The 14,152-nt window shown below is 45.3% G+C and overlaps 1 protein-coding gene across 1 annotated transcript in view; it reads right to left on the bottom strand.

The window, feature by feature from the left end:
- LOC134803416 (spectrin beta chain, non-erythrocytic 2) overlaps nucleotides 1–14,152 on the bottom strand; it is a 170,653-nt gene that overhangs the window by 81,647 nt on the left and 74,854 nt on the right. Inside the window, exons 36-45 of the mRNA XM_063776235.1 lie at nucleotides 10,783–10,996; nucleotides 10,260–10,406; nucleotides 9,723–9,794; nucleotides 9,066–9,259; nucleotides 7,802–7,904; nucleotides 6,611–6,756; nucleotides 4,926–5,160; nucleotides 2,746–2,919; nucleotides 1,786–1,986; nucleotides 92–254 (exon numbers count right to left, since the gene is read on the bottom strand). Coding sequence (XP_063632305.1) covers nucleotides 92–254; nucleotides 1,786–1,986; nucleotides 2,746–2,919; nucleotides 4,926–5,160; nucleotides 6,611–6,756; nucleotides 7,802–7,904; nucleotides 9,066–9,259; nucleotides 9,723–9,794; nucleotides 10,260–10,406; nucleotides 10,783–10,996 — 1,649 coding nt within the window. The remainder of the gene's footprint in view (nucleotides 1–91; nucleotides 255–1,785; nucleotides 1,987–2,745; nucleotides 2,920–4,925; nucleotides 5,161–6,610; nucleotides 6,757–7,801; nucleotides 7,905–9,065; nucleotides 9,260–9,722; nucleotides 9,795–10,259; nucleotides 10,407–10,782; nucleotides 10,997–14,152) is intronic.

The following is a 14,152-nucleotide window of genomic DNA, read 5'->3' as shown; positions in this document are numbered from 1 at the left end:
CACCTGCCGCGCCGCCCACGCCCCGTGGAGCTTGGCGCGCTCCTCCACCAGCGCTGCACACTGTTCCTCGATCATTGGCACATGTACTCACTAAGAGCGGCCTCCTGTGCCGCGCTGTGCGCGTGCAGCTGCTTGGCGTCGCGCAGGAAGCAGTGCAGGTCGATCAGCTGGTCCAGCGCCACCTGCCGCGCCGCCCACGCGCCGTGGAGCTTGGCGCGCTCCTCCACCAGCGCTGCACACTGCTCCTCAATCTCCTGTGTATCATACAGTTGGTTTACTTCTATATCTTAGGGTAAGCGTGTTGACAGCTTAAGGATAAGGTGTTTATGGCGACAATGTCTAGCATTTCTATTATTTGACCCCTATGACCTATTAAGGAGATTTATTTATTTATCGTACGGCGGTTACACACTGGTATTTATACAAGGAATTCCAACAGCTATGAATGATACATTGGACTTTTTAGATAGCATTACAGAGCCAATAGGCCTGTTGCAAGTAACAAAGAATCATGGAAATAATGGTTTCAAAGAAACATATATGTTAATATGATTCTAAAAAATGGCCTAATCTCAGTATAAACTGAAGGATTATTAAGATATTCAATAAAATAAAAGTGCAAAATTCTCCAATCGGCCATTATTACTGAAACGCCAATCAGAAGCGTTCCAAACAGTGACGTCATCAATCCATAACATATTTCTTAGAGCAACATAGACAACCTCATTGACCGAAATCTATACGTCCTCACCAAAGAGTTCGAAAGGTGCAAAAAAAATATTATTTCGCCACTAAACATTTATTACGTACAATAAATATTATTACACGATATAAAATAGATATCTATTAGTTATTATTTAAATAAAATGCTAAATAATACGATATTTCAACAACAAACTTTTTTAATTATTTGGCTGAATGGAACTATCATTGCCTTGTTGGCTGTCGTAATTAGAAAAAATGAAAAATTAAAAAGTAAAACCGGCGCTCGGTGATTTTCACTCAAAATTTACATGTATCTAAATAATTCATCTTAAACTGCAACCGTGTGAGAGTTTTTGTGTAAAATGAATTATTGTGATAAATTGTTGTAATGTATTTATCATCCCTAATCGTAATATATGGTGCTGAATTAACAATATCATTCGGATTCAAGGGAAATTCGTAACTGTAAGTATGTAAACAATGTCTACCACCCTACCACCAACTAAATAATGACGTCACAAATGGCATGCGAGGCGTTTTCGCGCGAAGTTTAGACTAGCTATAATAAAATGCAATTATCTATGTTAAATCTTATGAGTATAGCTGAAATATTGTGTTTTTCGGAACCAATACAAGTGTACCGACAATAATAAAAGGGATTTCAAAATTTGTCATCAGGCCTATTATAGGAATTCGCAAATAGAAACAGAATATATGATACGCTACACAGTACACGCTATAATAACAAAGCACAATATGTGATATAAGGTATGAAATATATCAAGGTTACAATATATATATATAAACAGAAAAAATACAATGAGCAGCAAATACCGAAGTGAAACATCTTATATTCGTAATTTGGTGAACAACATGGCCCGGACACAAATTAATTCAAGTGCCAGATCACGCTTCATAGCATATCTTTGCCTGCAACATGTTATTTAGAAGCACCGATTGACTAGATTACGCCTTAAATAAGGAATTGAGCAGTTAAAGACGTCAATATCTAGATCCTTCGACAAGTAATTCAAGTTACGAAATAACAGAATAAGTTGGGAAGCAGGGTGTACACTGTACCTGCTCGCTAGGATGGTGCTGCAGCACCAGCTGCTGGCCGGCGTGGAGCGCGTCGCGGAAGCTGTCGTCGCGGGCGTCCAGCTCGGCGCGCACGGCGGCGTGGGCGGCGCGCGCGGCCTGCGCCGACACCGCGTCGCGCACGCGCGGAGCCTGCGCCAGCGCCGCGCGCAGCGACCCCGACCACGACACCAGCGACCGCACCTGGATACAGTACCGATGATGACACATGTTCCATTTTATAACACGTTCACTTATTGACTAATTCAAACAGATTTGAAGTAAAGCAATGAGAAAATACAACCATGAACTTGAATTCTGAAATTTACTAATTTCAACAACGTAACAGACTACAGTGTGTTACAGCAACTGTTACTGTAACACACGAAGTACCTGCTGCCTAAACTGTTGCAACGACAAATACTGTTGCAGCGTTGCACGGCGCGCGTCGGCCGCAGCGCTCAACATGTTCCAAGCGTCGGTGAGCGCTTGTTGCTGCAACGCGATCTGTTGCACGTTGCCGCCGAGGCATAGTAACAGACCACAGTGTGTTACAGCAACTGTTACTATAACAATGACGTACCTGCTGCCTAAACTGTTGCAACGACAAATACTGTTGCAGCGTTGCACGGCGCGCGTCGGCCGCAGCGCTCAACATGTTCCAAGCGTCGGTGAGCGCTTGTTGCTGCAACGCGATCTGTTGCACGTTGCCGCCGAGGCATAGTAACAGACCACAGTGTGTTACAGCAACTGTTACTATAACAATGACGTACCTGCTGCCTAAACTGTTGCAACGACAAATACTGTTGCAGCGTTGCACGGCGCGCGTCGGCCGCAGCGCTCAACATGTTCCAAGCGTCGGTGAGCGCTTGTTGCTGCAACGCGATCTGTTGCACGTTGCCGCCGAGGCATAGTAACAGACCACAGTGTGTTACAGCAACTGTTACTATAACAATGACGTACCTGCTGCCTAAACTGTTGTAACGACAAATACTGTTGCAGCGTTGCACGGCGCGCGTCGGCCGCGGCGCGCAGCATGTTCCACGCGTCCGTGAGTGCTTGTTGCTGCAACGCGATCTGTTGCACGTTGCCGCCGGGGCATAGCCGTTGGAGACGCAAACCCTCTTCTTGAAGGACCTTTAGGAAAAAAAAATACATTTTATTTTTGAAGTGCCTTCTTTAGCGGCGCTGTGCCCTTTTTGTGATGAGGAAAAAATGTTAAACTCGAAACAGCGTAAGGCGTAACGCGTAACCCTCTCTTTCTACCGCGCAGCGAAAATGTATGCCTGAGCCTGCTGTTTCGTTTTTATTCACCAAAGAACTTTAGTCATAACGTATCATAATCAGGCCCCAATTTCACATCGGTGACAGGTGCGACGAATTGTAAAATCACTGTTGCTGACGTCACAGGCATCCATGGGCTACGATTGCCACTTACCATCGGGCGGGCCGTACTCCTGTTTGCCACCATCATTGTATTATTTAAAAAAACTTTATTATATCGGATAAAAACAGATATTTCTCCTGCGAGGTTTCTGACAATTGTCAAAGATTTAGAAGAATTGTAGGTAATTCTTGACAGGTAATGAGTTATATGTCGGAATTTCGTGACAATTGTAGTGTTTCTTGTGACAATTGTCATAAACTTAGCAAGAGAAATATCTGTTTCTTTCCGATATCATAAAGTTTTTTTTAATAATACAATGATGGTGGCAAACAGGAATACGGCCCGCCCGATGGTAAGCGGTAACCGTAGCCCATGGATGCCTGTGACGTCAGCAACAGTGATTTTACAATTCGTCGCACCTGTCACGTTGGTGAAACAGGGGCCAGGTCAATTATTTAAAACTGGACTTTTATATTAAGCAATAAAGCTCAATGTTCTAATCTTGTACGGGCTGAAATACGAGGATCTCACAGTTACATTCTAACTTTATAGCACTCAAATATAATTCAATAAAGCTACATCTTGATGAAATCGCTAATAAAAGTGAACTCTAGTACTGGTGAATAAAACTCAAAATATCATGACCAAATATATTAGTAAAGTAAGGTGTCATTTTTATTTGTAAGCTACAGTTGTAATTTAATTTAATTTATGTTGTTATTTACCATAAGGCACACGGGGCCCGTGTCCAGGGCCCCCATCCTTAGGGGCCCCGAAGGACAGACAGTAACAGTATATTTGACTACCCATAATAAATAGAAGATCATAGAAAAATTAGTTTAATTAGCTTTATATACTGAAATAGATGTCATATATTAAAGTGACGAAACCCTCCAGTGGTGAAGGCCGGATTCGAACCGGCGTCTTTAGCAATCCGGGCTAACGCCTTGAACCCCTGGCCCACGCCGCCATGGCGGAACCCTTCCCAATTTCTCGACTATATGCTATCTTACTAAGACTAGGCGTCTTTGACCAACTATAAGGGCAAGCTAATTTATTAATTAGCTCCCTTTACTTTCCAAAAGCGCCCCAAATTCTTATGTGCTCAGGGGCCCCAGCCTAGTTTAAGACGGCCCTGCCTGTAAGAATGGTGTACCTGTACTTGAGCATCTATGGCCAGTAAGTCGTTCTCAGCGGCATCATGCGCCCTCAGCAGCGCCGCAGCCTCTGGTAGATCTCTCGGTGGCTCAGGGGTAGACAGCTGAGCTCTCTTATCCGCAGCTTGGGCTAAAAGTTCGGTACTAACCTGTACTTGAGCATCTATAGCCAATAGGTCGTTCTCAGCGGCATCATGCGCCCTCAGCAGCGCCGCAGCCGCTGGTAGGTCTCTCGGCGGCTCAGGGGTAGACAGCTGAGCTCTCTTATCCGCAGCTCGGGCTAACAGTTCGGTACTAACCTGTACTTGAGCATCTATGGCCAGTAAGTCGTTCTCAGCGGCATCATGCGCCCTCAGCAGCGCCGCAGCCGCTGGTAGATCTCTCGGTGGCTCAGGGGTAGACAGCTGAGCTCTCTTATCCGCAGCTTGGGCTAACAGTTCGGTACTAACCTGTACTTGAGCATCTATAGCCAATAGGTCGTTCTCAGCGGCATCATGCGCCCTCAGCAGCGCCGCAGCCGCTGGTAGGTCTCTCGGTGGCTCAGGGGTAGACAGCTGAGCTCTCTTATCCGCAGCTCGGGCTAACAGTTCGGTACTAACCTGTACTTGAGCATCTATAGCCAATAGGTCGTTCTCAGCGGCATCATGCGCCCTCAGCAGCGCCGCAGCCGCTGGTAGATCTCTCGGTGGCTCAGGGGTAGACAGCTGAGCTCTCTTGTCCGCAGCTCGGGCTAACAGTTCGGCGACGTCGCGGTGGAAGCGGTGGATCTCGCCGGCGGCGTGCAGACGGGTGCCGCGCGAGCGGATCTGCTCCACCAAGCGCTGCCAGGACTCACTGTGGAAACACACTAATTATTAACTCACATTTATAGACGATTCTATCGACACAGTCACTGGTCGTGGTCGCGGCTAACTAGTGTCCCAGCAAAATGTCAAAACAGAGATTTGTGCAACTACCCTAGTAGTAGTAACTAAATATAACATCATTTTACACGAAAAAGTATATTATTGTTAGTTGAACTTTTTTGTATGTGGCTTATATTAATTTTACATAATGTTAATTAAACGAATGAATGTTGGTTCACTAACATATTTATTTTCAACGTTCTTCTATACGAAAACGACACATTTAATGTAGATGACACTAACGGGACAAAATCAGCGTAACGTTGTGCGTCCTAGGATACACAACGTGACACGTGAAGCACGTGAAGCTGAGTGAGGACCTTTTGGAACAAATATTTATGTTATGTTATGAATGAATAGTTTTGTGTTATTTATTATTTGTGCTAATAAACATTTCTTATTCTTAACGATAAAAGCGTATATGAAAGCGAACAGATCACAAAGCGACACTGCAGAACAGTACCGTATGTGATACAGGACCTCCAGAGCCCCCAGCCGTGTCTCCTCCCTGACAAATGGGTAACACACTATAGCTCCAGAGTAAATGACAGTAACTTTTATACATAGAAGGTAGGATCCTATAGAAGTGGTATACGCGTGCCTCTTTGAGGGACAAAACGTATTCCTCGCGAGCACCTTGTATATAAACAATAGTTATTTGTTTTAAAATAACAACTTTGCCCCCTTGTAAAACGAAATATAAAGTGGCGCTCACCCCAGCGCCTCCTGTCTCTCCTCGATGTCGGCGATGTAGGGGCTCTCGGAGGCCAGCAGCTTCTTGGCCAGCTCCTCGCACTGGCTGAACCGCTCAGCGCCGGACTCCACGCGGTGCCGGAGCCTCTCAAACGAATGTAAATATAATAATGTAAAGTGGCGCTCACCCCAGCGCCTCCTGTCTCTGCTCGATATCGGCGATGTAGGGGCTCTCGGAGGCCAGCAGCTTCTTGGCCAGCTCCTCGCACTGGCTGAACCGCTCAGCGCCGGACTCCACGCGGTGCCGGAGCCTCTCAAACGAATGTAAATATAATAATGTAAAGTGGCGCTCACCCCAGCGCCTCCTGTCTCTGCTCGATGTCGGCGATGTAGGGGCTCTCGGAGGCCAGCAGCTTCTTGGCCAGCTCCTCGCACTGGCTGAACCGCTCAGCGCCGGACTCCACGCGGTGCCGGAGCCTCTCAAACGAATGTAAATATAATAATATAAAGTGGCGCTCACCCCAGCGCCTCCTGTCTCTGCTCGATGTCGGCGATGTAGGGGCTCTCGGAGGCCAGCAGCTTCTTGGCCAGCTCCTCGCACTGGCTGAACCGCTCAGCGCCGGACTCCACGCGGTGCCGGAGCCTCTCAAACGAATGTAAATATAATAATGTAAAGTGGCGCTCACCCCAGCGCCTCCTGTCTCTGCTCGATGTCGGCGATGTAGGGGCTCTCGGAGGCGAGCAGCTTCTTGGCCAGCTCCTCGCACTGGCTGAACCGCTCAGCGCCGGACTCCACGCGGTGACGGAGCTCCTCGAATTTCGAACGCAGGATCTGATGGCAAAAAATAGTATTAAATTTTTAGGGTTCCGTACCCAAAGGGTAAAAACGGGACATAAGAATACGCTCTAAAAGCATCACTTACCAAAGAATGGGACAAAGTATCCTTGGAGCTGCGGCATTTCGTTGAAAATTTTAACAAACGTTTGTGTATCAAAGCGATTTTGAAGACAATTTGTTGCATAAAAAGAGTGTAGTTTAAATTTTTAACTTATTATGTACTAATTACATAAGTACTTAATAAAATGATTAGAAAAAACGTTGTCAAAGTATTTTTGAGCCTTTAGTACCGTTTGGTAACTAAAAATTCGTAACCAGCTTCGAAACGGGAAAGAAATACCAATTCGTAACTGGCTTCAAATTGGGACTTTTCCATTACCGATTTGTAACCACGTTTGGTAACCGGCTTCGAAACGGGAAAAATAAATCCCGGGTTGTAACTGGTTACAAAATGGGACTTTTGATTTACCGATTCGTAGCCACGGTAGGTAACCAGCTTCCAAACGGGAAAAAATATCCCGCGTTGTAACTGGTTACAAAATGGGACTTCAAAAACAGATTTTTGATCAAATGTACAGTCAGCGAGAAATTATCATTAAAACTTAAAATAAACGTATGCAATGACAATAAGTCTGAAGTGCTTTCGTATGTACAACGTTCTAGCCTCGATTTGGTAGAATAAACTCCGATCAGTAACTCTGGCCCAATACGTAACCAGCTACAAACAGATAGTTTTGGATTCCCATTTTGTAGCCGGTTACAAAATTTAGTTACCAAACGATACCATGCAAGCCCAATTCGTAACTGGCTACATACAGGGAATTTTAGATTCCCATTTTGTAGCCAGTTACCAAAGTTAGTTACCAAATGGTAACACGCTGGCCCAATACGTAACCGGCTACAAACTGGGAATCTTGATTCCCATTCTGTAGCTGGTTACGAAATTTTGATTACCAAACGGTACTAAAGGTTTTTGAGCCACCCTGTAAGTAAGTATTGAACTTTCTAGCACCATCGGAGAATCAAAGAAGGTACTAACCAGGAGGTGTTCGTAGTCCTGGCCGTAGTCCTCGCTTGCGGCCGCCGCGAACTGCTCCTGGATCCAGCCCTCCAGCTCCGCGCTCTCCGCCAGGTACTCGTGTCTGGAACATATCACACCAATCAGTAAACGGGATACGAAGATTTTTTTTTGTAGCCTATATTGTGTCTCTATTATATTGTTGAGAAGATGGCCGTTGGGGTCGAAAAGTGCTCGAGTGGAGACCACGGACAAGCAAGCGCAGCGTAGGACGTCCACCCACAAGATGGACAGACGACCTTGTTAAGGTCGCCGGAAGACGCTGGATGCGGGTCGCTTCCAACCGGTACGTATTGAGGTCCAAGGGGGAGGCCTATGTTCAGCAGTGGACGTCTTATGGCTGAGATGATGATAATGATGATGATAATGATTCTATTGTAACCTATATTGTGTCGTGACAGCGGACATGGAAGAGAACAATCTCACACCTGAGGACGCCGAAGACCGGGCAAAGTGGAGAAGATTGAGCAGGAAAGCGGAAACCTAGCGTTTTCCTGGCGCTAAGCCGGAAATGCCGGTCCCGCATTGGCTTATACAGCTACGAGAGACGTTGTTCCTCGCTTACAGACGCTGCATAAATCATCTGTCAAGATGTTAAAGACCTGAATGAAGCCGGGAAAACGCTAGGTTGAAGAAGCCTATATTGTGTCCCACTGCTGGGCAAAGGCCTCCCCTGTCTTTCGCCACACGTCACGGCTTTGTGCATGCTCCCGCCAATGGAGGCCTGTGACGTCAGCAACAGTCATGTCGACAATTGTCGCACCTGTCACTGTGGTGAAATAGGGCCATAGACAAGGAATCCTCTAGACGGACCTTAGAGCAATTATTTAATGAAACCGATGCTGCCAAAAATACAGGGGAGCGGGGGACGAGGTGAGTGAGTCCCGTGCCGTGATTGGTCCGTTCAAAGACACGGACGTCACACAAAGACACTTTGACTCGAAAATGGAGTAAAACTACCGTATATTTGTGGCAGAGGGGGTAGCGCTACTATGCTCTGGAGGATGTCTTGTCTGTGAATAGGGGCCTGTAGTGTTAGAGTAGATAGTGAGCATTAAGGCTGATTTAGACGGCGCGCGAACTCGCATGCGATTTTAGTTACATTGCGGACTGTTGGTTACGTCCAATTCAACCGACCGATCAAAACCCGCAATGTAATGAAACTCGCATGCGAGTTCTCGCATCGTCTAAATGGGCCCAGTGTTTGAGTAGATAGTAAGGTTACCTGCAGACGCTCTCGACGAGCGCGCGCTGCCTCTGCGCGGCGAGGCGCTGCAGGCGCTGCAGCGACTCATGCAGCGCGCGGTGGCGGGCCACCAGCTCCGCGCCCTGCGGGTGGCCGCCCGCCGCCATGGACGCCGCCGAGTGGCCCATCTCCGAGATGATGGCGGCGTACGTGTCCAACTCTAATTCTACTGCCTACAATTTAGTTTTAAATTAGTAAAATATATTTTATCTCTTTCTTACAAATACATAAGTCAAAATGACAGATAAAGACAAACTACTCATAGCTAATTCAGGCCAGTAGCACGTTTATCATAAGCATAATCATTTATTTATTTACAGACTAATAACGCCATTAGGATAAAGCCATATAGAGGATGATATTGAACACCAACAACAGACGGGGAAAATGATTGGACATTTGTTACGACACGATAAGTTCTTTAAAACCATCATAGAAGGCAAGATAGAAGGAAAAAGAGGCAGGGGCAGACCAAAACGTAGCCATGTAGACCAAATAAAAGAAAAATCTGGTGTCGTGTCGTATCAAGAGGTCAAGGCTATGGCTTATGAGAGGGAGAAATGGAAAATACTCCACCGACAGGAGGATACCTCTTAAATTGAAGAAGAACGCCATTAGACTGTGCGGTTTCTTTACCTTGTGTCTCGTGAGTAGCTGAGTAGCGCGGTGGCGGTCTCTGCCGACGTCAGCAGACGACAGGGCCGTAGCCTGAAATTAATACATTTTGTGCTTTTAATATGTATAAACAATAAAAAGATACATTAAATTGCAATAGGTGCCGTGACCAGGATATTTGATTTCATCAATGGCCACTGCATCCCTGACGGATGATTGTTGCAACGCTGTGTTAAAAGCGGTTGAGACGGCCAATGCATTTCCGCCTATGGCTATACAATCCTATCGCTGCACGGCACTTCTTGCCGCATAAGTCGCATGTGTGAGTTTGTTGAGCCTCTGGATCCGAGACCCGGCTACCAGCCCGATGACACCTGTGCCTTTTTTGTCTCAGGTTGTTTTTAACTTTTAAATTTTTGACTGACCATAAACTACGCATTTCGCGACCTATTTCTTTAACGGCAAAGTCGACTTTGCCGTCAATTTTTGAGAAAAAATATATTTCTATTGCCTCCAAGCCTTGGGGATATTAAAGGCCTCTATTTCCCCCAAACATACCTTATCAGCGAGCCAGGAGTCGACCTCTAGCGCGTCGTGCAGGAACTGCTGCGCGCGCAGCGCCGCGTCCAGGCGGGCGGCGCGCGCGTCCGCCGCGCGGCACACTGCTGCGTACGTGTCCTCTAGCTTCACGCATAGCGACGCGATCTGAACATCAAACATGATTAGGTAACTCAATATTCTTTATTGTACCACATACAAAAAAAAAAACGGCTTTTCAATATAAAAGAGGGGTTACGGGTAAAAGGAGACCTCTCGTGTATTTTTATAATACCTACTAGATGAGTAGATACTTTTTCTCGGTTTCGTTAAACATAAATCTTCACTCCGCACTTCAAAATAGCGAGTCTAAATTACGAAAATTTGGAACGCGTGGCATTGACCGGTCGGATGGAAAAATTTCAAGAAAAATACACGTGAGGTTATGTGGGGGAGGGGGTCAAAAAGTAGCCGAAAACACCTCGCGTGATGCGTGCACAACCCCTAACGTCAGCCGCTAACGTTTCTAATATGATCTATATACCTTCTCATCGTCGCTGTGATGCTCCTTCCCGTGCGCCAGCACGCGCTCGATGTTAGGCCTCCGTCCCTTGAGTTCGTCGCGCAGTTTGGCGTGCTTCTTCTGCGCGGCCTGCGCGGCGTGCAGGTCGGCCGGCAGGGCTTCGGAGCCGGCGGCGGCGGAGCGCTCCGCCAGCCAGTCCAGCTCGCCGTCCAGCTCGAGGGCGAACTTGTGCAGTCTGAAACGGGTTTCAGTTTAAACATATGTCTTAATACTCTTAGGGCCACTTGCAACATCCCACTAACCCGGGGTTAAGCGGTTAAACCGTTAGCCCAGTGTCAAATTGTACTTGTAACCATGATAACTCCAGGTTTAACCGGTTAGCCCCAGGTTTGTGGAATGGTGCAAGTGGCTCTTATAGTTCGTTTTTTTAGCATTAGAAAAAAGGTAAACAATCTTGATGTGTCTTTTAATTGAAATAGTTATTTACGATACAAGTGCGGAAAAGAGGAAGTTCGACTTACCTATTCGCACGTGTATAGTGCAACGTTTTACAGTACATATGGCCCTTTAAACTTTTGACATACGCACGAAAAGTGCTATTTTACGCACTAGTGCGGGAAAATAGGACCATATGTACTGTAAAACACGTTTTTAAAATAAGTCACGGCAAATATGTAACAATTATTAATCTAATACGATCATTTATATTCTTCTGTTTTCATAAGTAATAGTTACTGATTTTTAAAAAGCGTTTTTCAATTAAAAGACCTGTCAAGATCGCTTACCTTCTTTCTAATGCTAAAAAATCCTATTTCTTTGCTCCCTATTATAAGGATAAGATTACTTCCTTGCTCAGGTGAGCTGTTGGTAAGGCTGTTGGAATCCGATTAGATGACATAGATCAGGGCTCTCCAAACCCCGGCCCGCGGGGTTCAGCATTAATTGAGAGTGGAACTGTTCCTAACAGCAGCAACCCAGTAGCGTGCACAGAGATTTGGGACTGGGTAGGCAAAATTATATCAGAAAACCGGGCAAGTGCGAGTCGGACTCGCGCACGAAGGGTTCCGTACCATAATGCAAAAAAAGGCAAAAAAAAAAACGGTCACCCATCCAAGTACTGACCCCGCCCTACGTTGCTTACCTTCGGTCAAAAATCACGTTTGTTGTATGGGAGCCCCACTTAAATCTTTATTTTATTCTGTTTTGCGTCCTCGACATGACGTTAAACTGTCGCACACTTTTCACCAAGGTGTGTAACGCCAACTAGGGCATGTTAGGTTCAGGGTCTAGTTGGACAGTCAGCATCAGAGCAGGATGTTGACTCAGGGTGGCGGCGGAGGAATGGCTAGTCCATCAACGGCGGCACCCACGAGCCGAGTTAGTAGGCTCACTGCTCACCTGCCAACACGCACTGGACGAGCGCGGTAGGTTAATCGTCTAAACCCCCCCACAAATATGAAGACACAAATAAAGAAATGGCCCCTAGAGCCCGGCGGTTCGGGTGACTCCGCTGACGACGGTAGGCGGAAATCATCCAGAACTCGGGGTGCGAAGAATCTCCGGGCATTACGAATACCTTCCCGTCAGACAACCTCGGCTAACGATAAAAAGGACTCCGAATATAAATTGAATATTATAACCTATAACACCAGAACTCTTCGTACTGAAGAGAGGCTGATAGAGTTAGAAAATGCTCTCAAAGACATAAACTGGGACATTATCGGCCTTTCTGAAGTTCGCAGAGAAGGCGAGGACACTGTTGAACGGCAAAATACAATATTCTATTACTGCGGAAACTCAGGTGGCTTAAATGGTGTGGGTTTCTTAGTAAATAAAAAATGGAAAGGTAACATTGTAGAATTTATTTCATATTCAGATAGGATCGCAGTTTTGAAATTTAAATTGGATGAAAAACAAATATTGACCTTAGTTCAAACATACGCGCCAACATCAACACACCTTGACGAGGAAGTAGAAGATTTCTACGACCTCTTAAATAGAGCATGTGACGAACATACAACCTGGTTCTTGGTGATTTTAACGCCAAGATAGGCAAAAGGCAAGAACTAGACGACACGACTATCGTTGGGCCTCATGGTCTCGGAGATCGAAACACACGCGGCTCGCGGCTAGTTCAGTTTGCTTTTGGCCAAAGTTTACAAATTTCAAATAGTTTCTTTTTCAAAAAACCTCACCGCAGATGGACATGGATAGCCCCGAACTCTCGCACTAAAAATGAAATAGATTACGTCATATCCTCAAACAATAAAATAATAAAGAATGTACATACAATCAATAACATTAAATTTAGCTCCGACCATCGCCCTCTTCGCGCCATTCTAATTTTCAATAACAAAATTTATCGTCAACAACTGATCCGTAAAAATTTGGTAACAAGACATGATAAAAATTTACTTATAACCCACAAACAAGAGTTTAACATACAATTAAGTAACAAATTTGAAACCCTAGATGATGATAACCAAAACGTAGACAGCCAATATAACAACATCATTAACAGTATTAAGCACGCTAGCAACCAAATAAAACCAATTAAAAACAAACACAAAAAACTCACTGAAAAGACACTAAAGTTAATAGAGGTCCGACAAACATTGCACATTTCTAGAAATAGCCTAGAGTATAGAACAATAGACAAAGAAGTTAAACGAAGCATACGCAGAGATATTAGAAACCATAGAACGAAATTAGTCGAGCTGGCATTAAACAAAAACTCATCTTTAAAAATTGCGAAGGAAGGAGCATCCAGGGGAAAAAGCTGGATAACATCCCTAAAAGACAGCAATGGCACTCGCCAAGGGGATCGAAATAAAATCATGACCATAGCCACCCAGTATTATAAGACTCTCTATTCCGAACCTCTCAGTCAACACCAACCTTCGCCCAATGTAGAAGAAAGCTTCAAGACCATCCCGCCAATTACAGAACACGAAGTATATATGGCTCTTCGAAAAATGAAGTACGGTAAAAGCCCTGGCGAGGATGGGATCACTACTGAAGCACTGAAAGTAGGAGAACAGACTTTGATCCCGTATATCAGCAAACTTTTTAACACAATAATAGCCACTCAAACCTTCCCACAAAAAATGTGTCATTCCAACATAATTCTGCTATATAAGAAGGGAGACAAGTCTGACATAGGAAATTACCGTCCTATCAGCCTTGTCTCCCATCTATACAAGATATTTCTCAAATTAATAGAAAATCGGATCTCGGGAACACTCGACCGTCATCAACCGCCCGAACAGGCTGGGTTCCGCCCAGGCCTCTCCACCGCCGACCACCTACAAGCCCTTAATCAGATAATTGAAAAATGTCAAGAATACAATATTCCAGTCTACATCGCATTCGTCGATTACTCTAAAGCGTT

The sequence above is a fragment of the Cydia splendana genome, chromosome 26, assembly GCF_910591565.1.
Source record: "Cydia splendana chromosome 26, ilCydSple1.2, whole genome shotgun sequence".
In the NCBI taxonomy this organism is placed as follows: Eukaryota; Metazoa; Arthropoda; class Insecta; order Lepidoptera; family Tortricidae; genus Cydia; species Cydia splendana.
This window is presented reverse-complemented; position numbering and strand designations above follow the sequence as displayed.